Source organism: Belonocnema kinseyi, chromosome 9, assembly GCF_010883055.1.
Source record: "Belonocnema kinseyi isolate 2016_QV_RU_SX_M_011 chromosome 9, B_treatae_v1, whole genome shotgun sequence".
In the NCBI taxonomy this organism is placed as follows: domain Eukaryota; kingdom Metazoa; phylum Arthropoda; class Insecta; order Hymenoptera; family Cynipidae; genus Belonocnema; species Belonocnema kinseyi.
This window is the reverse complement of record NC_046665.1, coordinates 85178137-85193554: the sequence shown is the minus strand read 5'-3', so window position 1 is coordinate 85193554 and position 15418 is coordinate 85178137. Positions and strand designations below refer to the sequence as shown.

The window sequence follows — 15418 nt, the reverse complement described above, 5'->3', positions numbered from 1 at the left end:
TATAGATTTTTATTTCTAAATTCGCAAAAAATTGCCCTCTAGCTCCACTGAGATCTGAAACTAAGATTGACGGTCTAATGCTCTTACACACTAAGCTACGCGAGAGACAAGAGGTTAAAAATTCGCCTTTTTGGTTGAATGTCACATATTTTTAGTTGAAAATTCCTCCCTTTGGTTGAAATTTAATTTTTTCAACTAGAAATTTCATTGTTCCATTTTTGGTTGAACATTTATGTTTTTGATTAGAAAATGTAACTATTTGGTTAAAAATTGAACTATATTGTTGAAAATTTAATTTATTTTTTTAAAGTTACCTCTTTTGGACTAAAATTAAACTGTTTTATTAAACATTCTTCTTATTTCGGAAAAAATTCGTCCCTTTGTATCAAAAATTCAGTTATCTTCTAAAATATAATAAATAAAAAAATAATAAATTTTTGAAGTACGAATAATTCTGATCCCCTTTTCTTTACGAAAAGGGATTGTCAGATCGATATCCGCGTGAGAAAATCTACGCAACAAATAGTAAGTTTGCGCCTCACGATTCCAGGTTATACGCGGTTATAGAATGCTCGAACCGGCAGTTTTCCTTCTCCAACAGCCCGGAGAACTTCGGGTCAAATTCAACTCTCCAGAGTCCCTGATAAAATTCAAAAATATTTTATTTTAAGCCATTTTTTTACAATTTTCCTTGTCCCTAATTTTTTATAAATTTATAATAAATACTGCCCCCCCCCCCCCCTTGGAATAAATCTAATTAATTTATTATGATCTCATTTTACTCATTATTTAAGCAAAAGTATTATACAGTTATATAAAAAGTGCATTGAAAAACGAAAAAGTGATTAAAAGTGCCAAAATGCAAGTTTATTGTTTGAAAGAAGTATAATATTAAAGGCTATTTTACATTTAAATCATGGCAATTCATGGTAAGTAATTATAAAAAATTATTTTATTGCAAATTTATTTATAAAATATTTTGTAATATAATTATGTACTGATTTGATTTTTCCTTTCTTTTAAGTCAATAGTGTTTCAAAATCTTTGACAGGAAAGAAACTTTCATTTTAACATAGAATATTTCTTTCTCCAATCTAAAATTTCTTTTAGCCGATTTCTTGCCAGGCTGACGAGACTTTCAAAACCACGTGTTTCTATTTCGTCATTCCGGCTGGCGTGTCTAATATAGATGCCTCCTATTTTATTCATTTTATAGAAAATTTATTCTCAAACAGGGATCTTTAAAATTTAACTCAAAATTTTATTTCAACGGGGATTCATTCCTTGACCTTCAAGTCACCTTCAAATATAATCGATGAGGAATGACAAAAAAATGGAACATTTTTATTAAATTTAAATTTCTTTGGTTGCTCCTAAATCTTCAAAATTTAACAATAGAAATTTTTTAAATAACTTGGAACAAAGTTTTTAAATAAGTGTAACTAAAAAATTTATTTTTTATTAATTTAGATATTTTAACTTTTGTGTACGAATTAAAAAATTTTATTTTAAATTTACAGAAAATCATTTTTTCTGTAAATCTGGGTTTTGGGTTCATTATTCATCGACCCTGTATCGTGGAATCAATGCTTCCCCTATCTGACGCAATGTGCCCACATGCATTTCAAATGCAAATGTAGATAATAATTTTTTTTTATTTCATTTTTTATTTATTATTTTATTGCAAAAATTCTATAGTTTTCCATTAAATTCTTTTCATTTATTATCACTTACAATAAGACCCTTGAATTCTTTAATTTTTAAATCTCAACAGTATCTTATTTTATTCTATCTTTATTAAGGGATTTGATTCTTACGCTTCGTGCTATTCAACTTTAAATCACATTTAAGAATTGAACCACTAACTGTACTTGTAACATTGATTGATTTACTACCTCAGCGTGGACGTTTGAATCAAGAAAAAAATTCCCGGTTTAAAAATGTTTTTCACGGTCATTGAAATTAAAAATTTCGAATTCTCAAAACGGAATTTTTTAATTTTAATTAGTCAAAACTGACCTGCAAATTAAAGTACTGATAAAGTAATTAATCTGAATATGAATATTTTAAAATTAAAACTGACAAACATTTTAAATCAAACTTTTTAAAATTAAAACATGCAATAATTTGCACGCATAAAACGGAAGATTGCAAGATTTTTCAATTAAACAATTTTATAATAAATTTCATTAAACTGCAACATTATTTTTATAAATTGAATCGTTCAGTTTTCATTTAAAAATTAAAAGTTCCCCTGTTTTATCTGAATGCTGAAAATAACCTATCCCCCCCCCCCACCCAGCCACTAAATAAAAATGTAAAAAATTGGCGTCTTTCAATTCAGAAAAACTTAAAAATCTAAATTTCCTACCTTCCAACTGAATGAAAATCTTAATAATAAAAAATTTTTCTTTCCTAATTTAGAATAAAATCGAAACCAAAAGTTCCATCTTTCCAAACAACAGAAAATCTGCAAAAATATCCCTCTTCCAATTCGGAAAAATAAATTTCGAGTTCCCCTCTTCAACTCAATAAATATTCCAAAGAGAAACAATGGTCTCTTCTAATTCAGAAAAAAATAAAGAACCAAAATATCTCCCTTGCTAACTCTATAAAAATTTAAAAAATAAAAAAGTTCCCTTTTCTAATTAAAAAAAAAATTGAAATCCAAAATTAACTCCCTTCCAGCTCAATAAAAATGATTAAAACAAAAAATACGTCTATTCCAATTTAAAAAATTGAAAATAAATCATTTTCCCTTAAATTCAATAAAAATTTTAAGAAGAAAAAAATGGCGTCAGCCAATTCAGAAAAAGCGGAACCAAAATTTTATAATTTCTAAATAATAAATATGATAAAAACAACAAAGGGCCTCTGCTAATTGAAAAAAAAGTGAAAGCGTACATTTTCTCCCTTGCAACTTAGAAAAACTGTTTGAAATAAATTTTTTGTCCACTTCGTAAAACATTGAAACTCTACAAAAATGTTAAAAAGAAAAAATGGCTTCTACCAATTCAGAAAAGACAAGAATATGTCATCCCTTTTAACTTAATAAAGATTATAAAAACAAAAACAGGCCTTTTCTAATTAAAAACAAAAATGAGAATTATGAATTCTAACACTATAAAAATCTTTAAAATAAATGCCCTCTTCAAATTCAGAAAAAACAGAAAGCCACAATTTCCTCCATTCCAACTAAATAAAAATGTTAGAAATAAAAGATTTCTTAATTCTTCTAAAAACATATTTCAAATACATTAAATGATAAAAACAAAAGAGGGCCTCTCCTACAAATCTTTAAAATATAAAATTGCCCTCTTTTAATTAAGAGAAAAATATTAAAAATATAAACTCATCACCTTCAATTCAAGACAAAATACCGAAAAGAAAAAAATGATGAAATATTAAAAAACAAAATTTCCTTCTTTCCAACTTGATAGAAATCTTTAAAATATAAAATTACCCTCCTTCATATTCAGAGAAAAAGATTGAAAATAAAAACTTACCAACTTCAACTTAGTGAAAATGCTAAAAACAAAAAATGGCTTCTTCCCATTCAGAAAAAAGTGTCGCTCCTTTCAACTATATAAACATTTTTAAAATAAAAAGGCTTCGCTTTTCTAATTAAAAAATTAATGAAAATAAATCATTCTACCCCTAACTAAAAAACATTATAAAAAGAAAAAATGTGACCTCTAATAATTAGAAAAAATGTCAACCTTTTAACTGAATAAAAATTACAAAAACACAAAAGGGCCTTTTTTAATTTAAAAAAACAATTGAAAACGAAACTTTTCTTTCTTCAAACTTGTAAAAAATAAAAAAAAAGTTCCCTTAATTCTTTCAATTCATAAAACATTGAAAACCAAAATATCCTCATTTACATCTCGATAAATATCTTAAAAATATACAATGTCGCTCTGCCAATTTAACAAAAATAAAAATTTCCTCGTTCAACAATCTATATAAAATGTCTATAAAATCTATAAAAATGATACAAGGCTTTCTATTTAAAATAATTTAGTTTTAAACTGTTTAGTTTTCAATTTTTGATTCATAATTGTTTATTTTAAATAAGCCATCACATTTTTCTAAATATTCCAAATGGTTATATTTTTATTTACAAAAATTTCAAACTGAGTGGGCTATTTCAGATTGAAAGAATGCTTCAATAGGAGTTTAAAGTATATAAAAGCGTTTAATTATAAATCTATTATTTTGAAATTATTTTAAACTTGAAAATAGTTCATAAGATTTTAATCAGAAGTTTAATACTAAGAATTTTGTTTTGAAAAAATTCAATTTTGAACGTAAAAATCTCTGAATTTTTAAATTTGTAACAGATTTAGAATTGTCTTATAAAATTAAATATTGTTCAATTCTCAACACTCGAACTATAGTTCAGTTTTAAAAATCATGATTTAATTTACATTTTATTTAATACGGTTTTTATCCAAAAGTTTCAAATTTAAAATCTTTTAATTTTTAATTATTTAAGTCTCCAAACCGGCGTTTCAAAATTCTTTAAATTTAAATGGTACTACTAAAAATAAATACCTGAAATGGAAAATCTGTAAGGTAAAATATTTCAGAAATACACATCGTAAACTGAATTCTTGGAGAATTAAGAAAGTCAACAATTGAACTCGATTTTCGAAAAGAAGTTGAAACCGAATCTATTTTTAATTTTTTTTGTATCACATGATATGAAATTTGTGATATTTTTATGCACTCAAAAATATTGAATAGTCTTCTTGAAGAAATAATTTTTAAATATTAAGATGGAAATCGAAGAGAAGTTATTTTTGATGCACCATACTCGTTGTATTATGACGTAGCTCACGATCTGTTCTCAAAATAATCTTCTTCGTCGGTGGACCAACCGAGTTATTTCATTAGTTAAATGTCAGCTCAAGAAGGATCAAAAGAAAAAAAGATCGCACAGAAAGTGTATTCAGTCCAGTGTCACTCTGCATTTTGAAAACAGCTTTCAGGAGCTTGCAGTTTAATCTTGAAAGCTTAGCTTTAATCGCACTAAGCAACATTTTTATCTGACCTCAAATTCGAGGAAGACATAATCAGCATTATGAGTGGATAGATTTAGAAAATTTTAAACAATTATCAATAAAAAATAATATCGCATAATAATCAAGCTTCTACAAATGCAGACTTCACATTCTAAAATGTTCATAAAACCAGGGGAAATAGGGTCATCTTTCAAAGAAAATAGGGAAATAATAGGGCAATAAATTGTTGAAAATAAAATTAACTTAAGCCTATATTATATCATGACTTTATAAAGCTCTTTACGTGGGGTGATTTTTAGAGAGATTGATCAGCGGTCTCATTCGGAGCGGTGTTGTGGAACGAACACATTGCTAAAATATGCAACAGGAGAATTCGATATTAATTTAAAATGTACACCTTCTCCTACGCTTCCCTTTCTCATTTTTTCCATATGAACTTCTAGAACCGGGTGGATTACGCTTACACCGAAATAGATTTGACCTAATTCTATAACATAAAAAAACATTCCTATCAGATTTCGAGTCGAAATATATTGCATTTTGTAACAAAATAGTGGAATTTTCAAGCAAAATATTTTCCACCAAAAGAGATCAATATTCAGCCCAATAGTTGTAATTTCAACAAACAAATAAAATATTTAAAAAACAGTTGTATTTAGAACAAAATAGTTGAGTTTTCAATCAAAAGAGGCCAATTTTAACAAAACTGTTGAATTTTCAGCCTACAATGATGAATATTTGAATTAAAAAGACGAATTTTCAAAAAAAGAGTTTCATTTAAACAAAGAAAGGTTTTTCAGTCAGAAAATAAAAAAGTCAAAGAAATTGTTGAATTTTAAAGTAAAAAAGACGGATTTTCTACAAAAAAGTTAAGTTTTCAACAAAAAGCTAACTTTGAACCCAATGATTAAATCTTCTACAGAGAAAATTAATTTTCCACCAAAAATACGAATAGTTCAATCTTCTGCCAAAAACATAAAGTTTCAGAATCAAGGAAATTAATTTTGATCAAAGTAGTTGAACTATCATAAAAATATTTGAATTTTCAAACAAATAAAAAAACAACAAATTTTCTACAAAATAGTTCAATTTTCCAGCAGAAAATATTAATTTTCAACAAAAGAGATTGTAGAATCAACAAATTGTAGAATTTTCAATGGAAAAAGACGAATTTTTTACAAAACAGTTGAGTTTTCTTCAAAAAAGTTGATTTTCAACCCAATAGATGAATTTTCCACCAAAAAAATAATTTTCCATCGAAAAGACGTATTTTCAATAAAATGGTTAAATTTGTAACCAAAAATATGAATTTTTCAACCCCAAAAGAAGAATTTTCATTAAAATAGTTCAATCCTCAACAAAAACAAATTATTTTGCAGCAAACAGTTAAGTTAAAAAAAAAAACAAATAATTTTCAATCAAATAGTTGAATACTTGACCAAAATAGAATACGTTTTAAATAATAAATGTTTTCTTTAAAAATAGATAAATTATAGATAAAAGAGTTGATTTTTCAAGAGAAACAGTCGAATATATAAAAAAACGTTAATTTCGTAACTTAGAAAGATACATTTTCAAGAAAAAATTAAATTTTTTAACAGCATAGTTTGATTCTCAACAAAGAAAAAAATATACGTACAGCCAAACAAGATCATTTTTCTATCAGAAAATACATTTTTAAGCCAAGAAGGCGAATTTTCTTCCTAAAAATATAAATGTTCAACAAAACAATCCAATTTTAGAGCCAAAAAGATGACTAACAAAATAGTTAAATTTTCAAGCCAAAAAGATGAATCATGGATTATTATCCAAAATAAAAACGAGTTTTTAAAAAAATAATTACATTTTGAACCAAATTAGTTCAACTATCAACCAAGTAATTACGTTTTCATTCAAAATGTATGAATTTTAAACAAAAATATAATAGTTGGCATTTAAACAAAAAAAAAATTAATTAAAAACAGTTAAATTCAACCAAAAAAGACGAACCTTTAACAAAATAGTTAAATACTCAACTGAAAAAGCATAATTTTTATCAAGAACATTAATTTTCTACCAAACAAGAAAAAGTTTCAACAAAATACATGGATTTTACATTCAAAATATCATTTAAGTTGAATTTTTAGTTAAAAATAATTTTCAATAGAAAAAGATCGATTTTTTTTTTATAAAAAAGAGATGAATCTTCTACAAAAAGTTGAATTTTTAACCCGAAAATATGAAATTCAACCAAAAAAATTAATTTTCTACCAGTTGAATTTTCAACCAAAAACGATGAACTAAAAATGGAAAAGTTTCCTTTTCTGTTCAAAAAATTAATTTTCAACAAAATAGTTCATTTGTCAACCAAAGAGATGAATCTTCAATTTATAAAGTAATTTTACAAAAAAAAGAACGATTTCAACAGTTGAAAAAAGGTGAATTCTCAATGTAAATTTTAATGCTTTAATTTCCAACTAAAACGATCAATTTTAAACCAAATATGGAATATTTAAATTTTTACGAAAGAAAATTTGATAAGAAAGCGGTTCAGCTTTCAAACAAATAGTTAAATTTTCGATAAAAAGAAAAGACGACTTTTAACCAAAAAAAGTTTGATTCTTTTTAATGAGTTCAATTGATTCAGTCCGCATTTAAGCAAAAAAAAAACGTGAAAAAATTGAAAGTTTTTCGAATACAGGAGAAAAAATATAAATCGTTTACAATAGGGAAAAAGAATAGAATAATGGAAAGAGTGCCAAGTCTGCAAATGTTTTATGGATTTTTATTATTTTTTTTCAAAATTAAATAAAATCTTAATAAAAATGTTTCTTTGTTTTCAAAGTGCATCTAAGTTTAGAAGATAATTAGGTTTTAATTTTTAATTATGTTCGCCGTCCCAGATTTGGTATAAGATATCGATTGCGTGGGAGTATCAAGAATCGACGGGTATACTTTGTGAACATGCAACTCGTGAATACTTCAAACAAAATAAAGTCAAAGACCCAATAAGTTTTTTGCCATTTGGCATGCCATCAAACCTGTTTTGATTTTTACCTCAGGTTCCAGTTTTTTTATCATGCAAGTCGGTCCTGTAAAATTATTTATAGCTGTAAATTAATTTAAAATTAAATTTGATGGATTACCATCAGGAATAATCAATAAGTAAATGCGAAATCAAGGTCACTTTCAATTTAAAATGGGATGATAAAATTAAAGTAACATGATCGTATTCATCATGATTGAGGATCTTTAAATTGCAGATTTCCAATGTTCTGCCCTAGAATTTATAAAGTTTCAAAATAAAAACTATTAAACGTAGAAGCCTGAAAATTAAAAATTTTTTTAACTCGGAATTAGAAGCCAAGACTACTCAAATCCTGGAAAAAAATTCCCTGACAATTCTAAGATTTTTCAGGGCATAATTTTTCATAGCATAGAACCATGAAAGTATTTCACACTTTTTTAAACGATTGACTCGGAATATGTATAAAATTACGCGAGTTTATTATAAATAAGGCTTTTTGTTCAGTTTCTAGGAATTCAATTAATATTACAAAATATTTTGAAATAAATATTTGAAATAATACGGTCGATTAATTAAATAATTAAATAATACTAAAAAGATCTACTAAACTTACTTAAAACTTAGTGCATATTTAGTTAAATATAATGTGGGTACTATATTAAATTTCGTTTAAAACGCTTAAAATTCCTAACTTTTCAAGTAAAAATTTCGATTTTTAAAAATATAGATAAAAGTTTAACCAAATAGTTGAATTTTCGAACAAATAGCTAAAATTTGAAATAAAAAAGATCGATTTTAACCAAAAATGAAATAGTTAAATTTTTAGTTAAAAAAAAGCTTATTAAAAAAAAAGATTTATTTTAAAAACAAATTTAGTTTCACTACCAACCAAGTAGTTTTATTTTCACCAAAAAGAAGAATTTTTAACTAATATGATAAATATTTAATTGGAATACTTGAAGTTTTAATCAAATAGATAATTTTTTTAACAAGAAGATTAATTTGCTACAAAAAAGACGATTTTTTAAAACAAGATACATGAATTTGCAACGAAATAGTTCAATTTTGAACTGAAAAAGATAAATTTCCACTAAATAAAGATTAATTTCTACTAAAGAATAGGAATTTTTACGAAAATGCATGAATTTTCAATTAAAAAGATAAATTCACAACCAACAATTAAGTAGTTAAATTTTCAGTTAAAAAGTTAATTTGTAGCCAAAGAGATGAATTTTCAACTAAAATGATGTAATTATCAATTATAATAGTTAAATTTTCCTGTAAAAAGCTAATTTTTAATAAAAACAAAACTAATTTTTAAACACATAGCTATATTTTCAAACAAAATGATGAATTTTCAACTAAAATGATGAATCCTCAACTGGACTAGTTGAATGTGAAAATCAAAATTGAGTTGCAACGAAAATGATTAGTCTTTAGCTAGAACCATTGAACTTTCAACAAAAAGATTATTTTTTAACCCAGAAGATTAATTTCTACAAAAACAGTCGAATATCCAACCAAAAAAGATAATTTGTCAACCAAAAAGTAAAAAGTTAAATTTTTAGTAAAAAAAATATTTTCCAACAAAAATCAAAATAAATTTTCAAGAAACAAATAAAAGTGAATCAAAAAAAGTTAGCTTCTTAACCAAAGAGATGAATTTTTCATCAAAATAATGAATCTTAATTCAAAAAATTAATTTTTAACAAAAGAGTAGCTTTCAACGAAGTAATTAAATCATAATTCCAAAAAGATGAATTCTGAAAAAGATTATGTAGTTGTTAATATTTTTACCAAAAAAGATTTAAATTTGTTAATTTAAAAAAATTTGATTTAACTAAAAAAAACGATTTTTCAATTAAATATATAAATTCCATGTTAAAAGTACCCTAACAATTACAAGATATTCCTAAGATTTCAAGGTCGAAATATATTACATTTTCAACCGAAAAAGATTTTTCTTCTAAGAAAGAAAACAAATGCAACCAAATTGTTGAATTGTTCAACCACAAAGACGAAATTTAAAAAAAATAGATGAATTTGCAACAAAAAACCAAGTTTGTATCATCCACATAGTTTAATTTTCTACCAAAAAATTTCAATTTGCAACTCGTAAAGGTGAATTTTCAAACAAGAAGATTAGTTTTTTATCATAAATAACAAATTTCCGTCAAAAAGTAAAGTTTTCAATAAAATAGTTGAATTTTCAAAAAAAAGATGATTCTTCAACCAAAAAAATGAAAAATTTTCAACGAAGAAGTTGAATTTTTGACTGGAAAAGATTAATTCTCAACAAAATAGTTGAATTATCAACCAAAGAAAATTATTTATCAATAAAGCAGTTGATATTGAGCAAAAAAAAAGGATTGAATTCTTACCAAGGGAGATGAAATTGCAAACGAAAAAGATGGATTTTCAACCAAATTATTGCATTTTAACCCAAAGAAGATTTTTCATTCATGAAGGAAAAATGTCAAACCAATTTTTGAATATAAAGCAATAAAAACCGAATCTTTTACAAAAATTAACATTCTTAGGATCAGATCATTTTTAATCAAAGAAATACCAGCAAGCACATTAATATTCAGCAAAAAATAATTAAAAAAATAAATTTTCAAGGAAAGGTTTAATCTGTTTAATACTGCTTAATACTGTTTAATAATAGTTTAGTAATAAAGTGTAATACTGCAACAAAAGATTTAATTTTCAATAAACAAACAGTTAAATTCGACCAACAAGAATATATTTTAAGGAAAATAGTTAAATCTTGAAAAACAGATTAATACTGAACCAAAGAGTTGTATTTTTTTAACCAAAAAGAAGACATTTATATCAAAAGATATAACATTTCAAACCAAAAATACCAATTTTTAACAAAATCCGTTGGTTTTCAACAAAGGGAGATTGTTCAGTCAAGAAGAAAAATAATGTCTACCAAGTTGTTGAATTTTCAACAAAAATTGAATTTTTATAAAAATATTTTCTATTTTTATCCAAAGATGTGAATATTGAACCAAAAAATGACTTTTTAACGAAATACGTAAATTTTCAACTGAATAGTTTAATTTTCAACTAAAAAAGGTTAATTTTCAACCAAAAATGAAACAATAAATTAGGGACCGTCCACACATTACGTAAGACGTTTTCCTTTTGTTTGAACAAAGACGAGCATAAAATTGCTGTGAAGTTGAGAGGGACACAACGATATAAACAAAAGAAAAACGTCTTACGTAATTTGTGGACGATCCCATAGACAATTGAAAGATTTAATTTTCTACAAAAAAAAAACAACATATTATCACAAAAAAGTTAAATGTTCAATCAAACAGATGAATCTTCAATTAAAAAAATCACTAAGAAGCTTAATTTTTAGAAAGAAAGAATTTCCTAGGTAAATTATCGAAGAAAAGTTTATTATTTAAGGGCATGTGATACTTAGTTTCCCCAGCTTTTTTCAACAAAAATGAAAATGTTTAAAAACTGAATTCGGAGATGCTATAAAATATCATAAAGGACGTCCCCGAACTCTTTTTTGAGGGATAATAACAAAAAAATCCAGTGTGCTAAATAAAAATTTTATGCATATGCATTATTTTGAGGTTACGTCGTTTTTCATCTCTGCCATTCCGATAATCTGGAGATTATTTATGAAATAAACTTTTTTGATTGCCTGCAAATAAAGTTAGTTTTGGGAGATTAGTTACTATGTTTATTTGTAAGTCCAAATTTTTCGAATATAAATGTTGTGTAGTTCGAAAGTAACGCTCGGGTGAATTGTAACATACATAACCTCGAAAAATAGACGCACGTTGTTAGCAATATCAAAAATTTTTTGATAAAAAAATACAAAAAAAGTGTGTGGGACGTCCGTTAGCATGTTCGCTATCATTTCCCAGATTTCTAAGGCAAAATATTTCTTATCCTAGGAAAAAAGCCGGGGGAATCTAACACTGAATAAATTGATACTAATTCCTAAGCGATATGCAAATTAATCACATTTTGCTAAATAAAACTTTTTTAAAGTAGCCTACAAAAAAAGTGTGGGGACGTCCGTTAGCATGTTCGCTGTCATTTCCCAATTTTTGAAGACAAAATATGTATTATTCTAGAAAAAAAGCCGGGGGAACCTAAAACTGGTAAAATCGACTATTTTCTAAGTATCACATGCCCTTAATGATTTAAACAGAAAATATGACATTTTTACCGAAAGAAATGTAATTTAAAACCAAAAAGACGAATTCTTATAAGAGATAATTGTAATGCCTGACGATATCTGATGAAGGAGGAGGAACTTAAATATGGGAGCCCCCGAAAATTGGTATACGTAGAGTCAAAAATCTAATCTAATCTAAAGAAGAATTTTGTTTAAAGTGGAAAAGAAGAGAATAGGGAAAAGAGTGCAAGGTCTATAAATTGGAAACAGTTGCAGATCTTTCAATTTTGAAAATGTAGCACAAAAAATCCGAAAACTAATATTTTATATCACAACCTTAGAAATATCTTAAAGTATCATAATTTCTTAAATGCAAACCCTAATTTCCGGATCTTTTTCCAGAAAATCGACATGGTGGAGGTTTACCCATGAGATATATGATGGCCATTATGGGTTCCATCGGCATGGCTATTATTTATGGATTTAAAGTTAATGCAAGTGTAGCAATTGTCGCAATGGTGAACCACACAGCAGTTAAATTATTATCAAATGAAACCGTAAACTCAACAACAAAATCAGTTCCAGTAGGTGGCAAATGACCCAATAGTAGTATAGCAGTAGGGCTTCTGGGCCATGGTTCCTTACTTAGTTCAACAACGGCTGGTCGCTTAGCGGCAAAGTAAAGTAAAACCCACCTCATAGGCTGCAATGAGAGTCTATATTAGGTCCCTGCTTGGCCGACTGAAGGTAATATATATTCCTACTTTACCGACAGAAGATAATTAAACTCGCTATAATGTAGGTAGTTGGCAATGAAAGTTCCTACCAGGCATCCGATTAATGCTGTCTGTCGGAAATGACCGGCGGATGGTTGACTGTAGTTTAGATCGGAACAGAACCCTGTCCCAAAATCCCTGCTGCTATACTGCTGCCAAGGAAAATTAAAAAAAAAATGTTTTTCGAGGAGATTTTTTTTATTTTTTAGGATGGACCGTTCGTTTGGAATGAGCCTCTTCAAGGACTCATTAAGGCTTCATATTTTTGGGGGTACTTAGTATCATTGATACCAGCAGGAAGAATGTCAGAGCTGCTTTCTGCAAAGTGGGTGATGAATGCATCCGTTTTACTAAACGTTATCGCTTCGCTTCTCTCACCTGTTGCTGCGCAGATGCATTATTCGCTCTTTATCGCCATGAGATTTATACAAGGTCTTGGCGGGGTACGATTTTAAATTATAATTTATTAAATACCAAGTCAGATCAGTTCTTTGAATCTACGATTAGATAACAAATTCTTTTAATAAAACCTCTGCGAATTTATATTTTTATCAATTTAAAATGTTTGGGTTGTTACGAAATCTCTATTTCGAAATTCCCTGGCTTTTCTCTGACAAATTTTTAATTTTCACTCACCATTATACATTTTTTTACTGGTGTGAAAAAAATCCTGTACCTGAAACTCTGAACGTTCAAATGAACGAAATATTTTTCCCAATTCTATTTCATCCATGAATATTGTTCCTATTACAATAAAAAATACATAAAATCATCAATAATTGTAATGCAAAGAAATGTTTGTTTCTAAATTTATCCTAAGGACGTTTACGGACAAAAGTCGTAAGGAATTTTATAACGGATTATCGAAAAATTACGCTTAAGACAATTTTATGGTTTTCCTAAAACATTACTGTTTGTAATGATGGTTAGAAGGGGGGGGGGGGGGGGGGGGGGGGTCAAAAGATCGTTTCCAGAAAATGCATGAATTTGGTTTCAATTTAAAAACATAATTTTTTTACCAAAAGTGAAATAATTAAATTTTTAGTGACAACAAATAGTTTTCAACAACAAGAAAGAAACAATTTTCGACAGTGTAGTTAACCTTTCAACCAAAAAGGCGAATTTTCAAAAAAAGATTGATTTTAAAGCAAAAATAAAATCGTCACATTTTCAGTAAAAAAAATAAATAAATATAATTAGCAAGAAGAGAGTTTAACAAAGTAGTTGAATTATCAACCAAACAGATTAATTTTCAACAAACAATAGCATTTTCAGATAAAAATATGACATTTCTACGATAAGAGATGAATTTGTAAACCAAAAAGACGAATTTTGCAACAAAAGAGTTGAATCATTATCTCAAGAAGATAAATTTTCAACCAAACATGGAGTAATTAAATTCATAGTCAATACCAATAATTTTCAATCAAAACAAAAAAGAAATCTCCACAAAAATTAATTTTTTCGCCCAAAAATGTGATTAAACTAAAATTGTAAATCACCAACCAAAAAAAAGTTAATTTTTAACTAAGTAGTTCCATTTTGAACTAGTTAATTGCATTTTTAAACAAAAACAATCGAATTTACGAAAAAAGACAAATAATTAACTAAATAAACAAGATTAACTTCAACTGTAAACCAAAAACAAGTTTCCAACTGAAATGATCAAACATCAAGCAAAAAAATGTATTTTCAACTAAGTAGTTCCACTTTGAACTTGGTAGTTGAATTTTCAATAAAAGAAGATTAATTATAAACGAAAAATATAAGAGTATATATTTAATTCAAAAAAGATTAATTCTAAACGAAAAATGTAATAATTGATATTTCCCCCAAAAAATGTTTTAATTTTTAACTAAAAACAGTTGAATTTAACAAACAAAAGATCAATTTTCTACAAAATAGTTGAATTTTCAAGAAAGAAAATAAATTTTCTACCAATAGAAAAATTCTCAACTAAAAAACATACATTTTTTACCAAAAATTGAATATTTAAATTTATTGTCTGTCAAAAAAATAATTAAAATTCGACCAAAAAAGACAAATTTGCAACAAAATAGTTGCATTTTTAGCACAAAAAATTCCAATTTATACAATAAGACCTGAATATTCAGCCAAACATGAAATAGTTAAATTTTGAGTGAAAAAATTGATTTAAAGAAAAAAAAATAAGTCAACAAAATAGTTGAGACATCAACCAAACAGTGGCATTTTCAACCAAAAAATGTTAATACTAATAATATGAATTTTCGACAAAAAAAGTTAATTTTCTTCTAAAGGAGATACATTTTTAACAACAAAATATGAACTTCAAAAAAAAAAACACTTGAATTTTCAACCAAAATGAATAATTTTTTTTAAATTGTTAAATTTTCAACGAAATAATAAAATCAACTTCCGTTTTTCGGAAATTCCTCGGCTCTTTTAGGGTTTCTCCCCAAAATAACCCTGA

The 15418-nt window shown here is 26.4% G+C and overlaps 1 protein-coding gene across 1 annotated transcript in view; it reads left to right on the top strand.

Moving 5' to 3' along the window:
• The first annotated feature begins 757 nt into the window (after positions 1-757).
• The window catches only part of LOC117180126 (sialin), a 30695-nt gene continuing 16034 nt past the window's right edge, over positions 758-15418 (top strand). The window contains exons 1-3 of the mRNA XM_033372470.1: positions 758-929; positions 12593-12774; positions 13176-13409. Of these exons, the coding sequence (XP_033228361.1) occupies positions 917-929; positions 12593-12774; positions 13176-13409 (429 nt within the window). The 5' untranslated portion in view covers positions 758-916. The remainder of the gene's footprint in view (positions 930-12592; positions 12775-13175; positions 13410-15418) is intronic.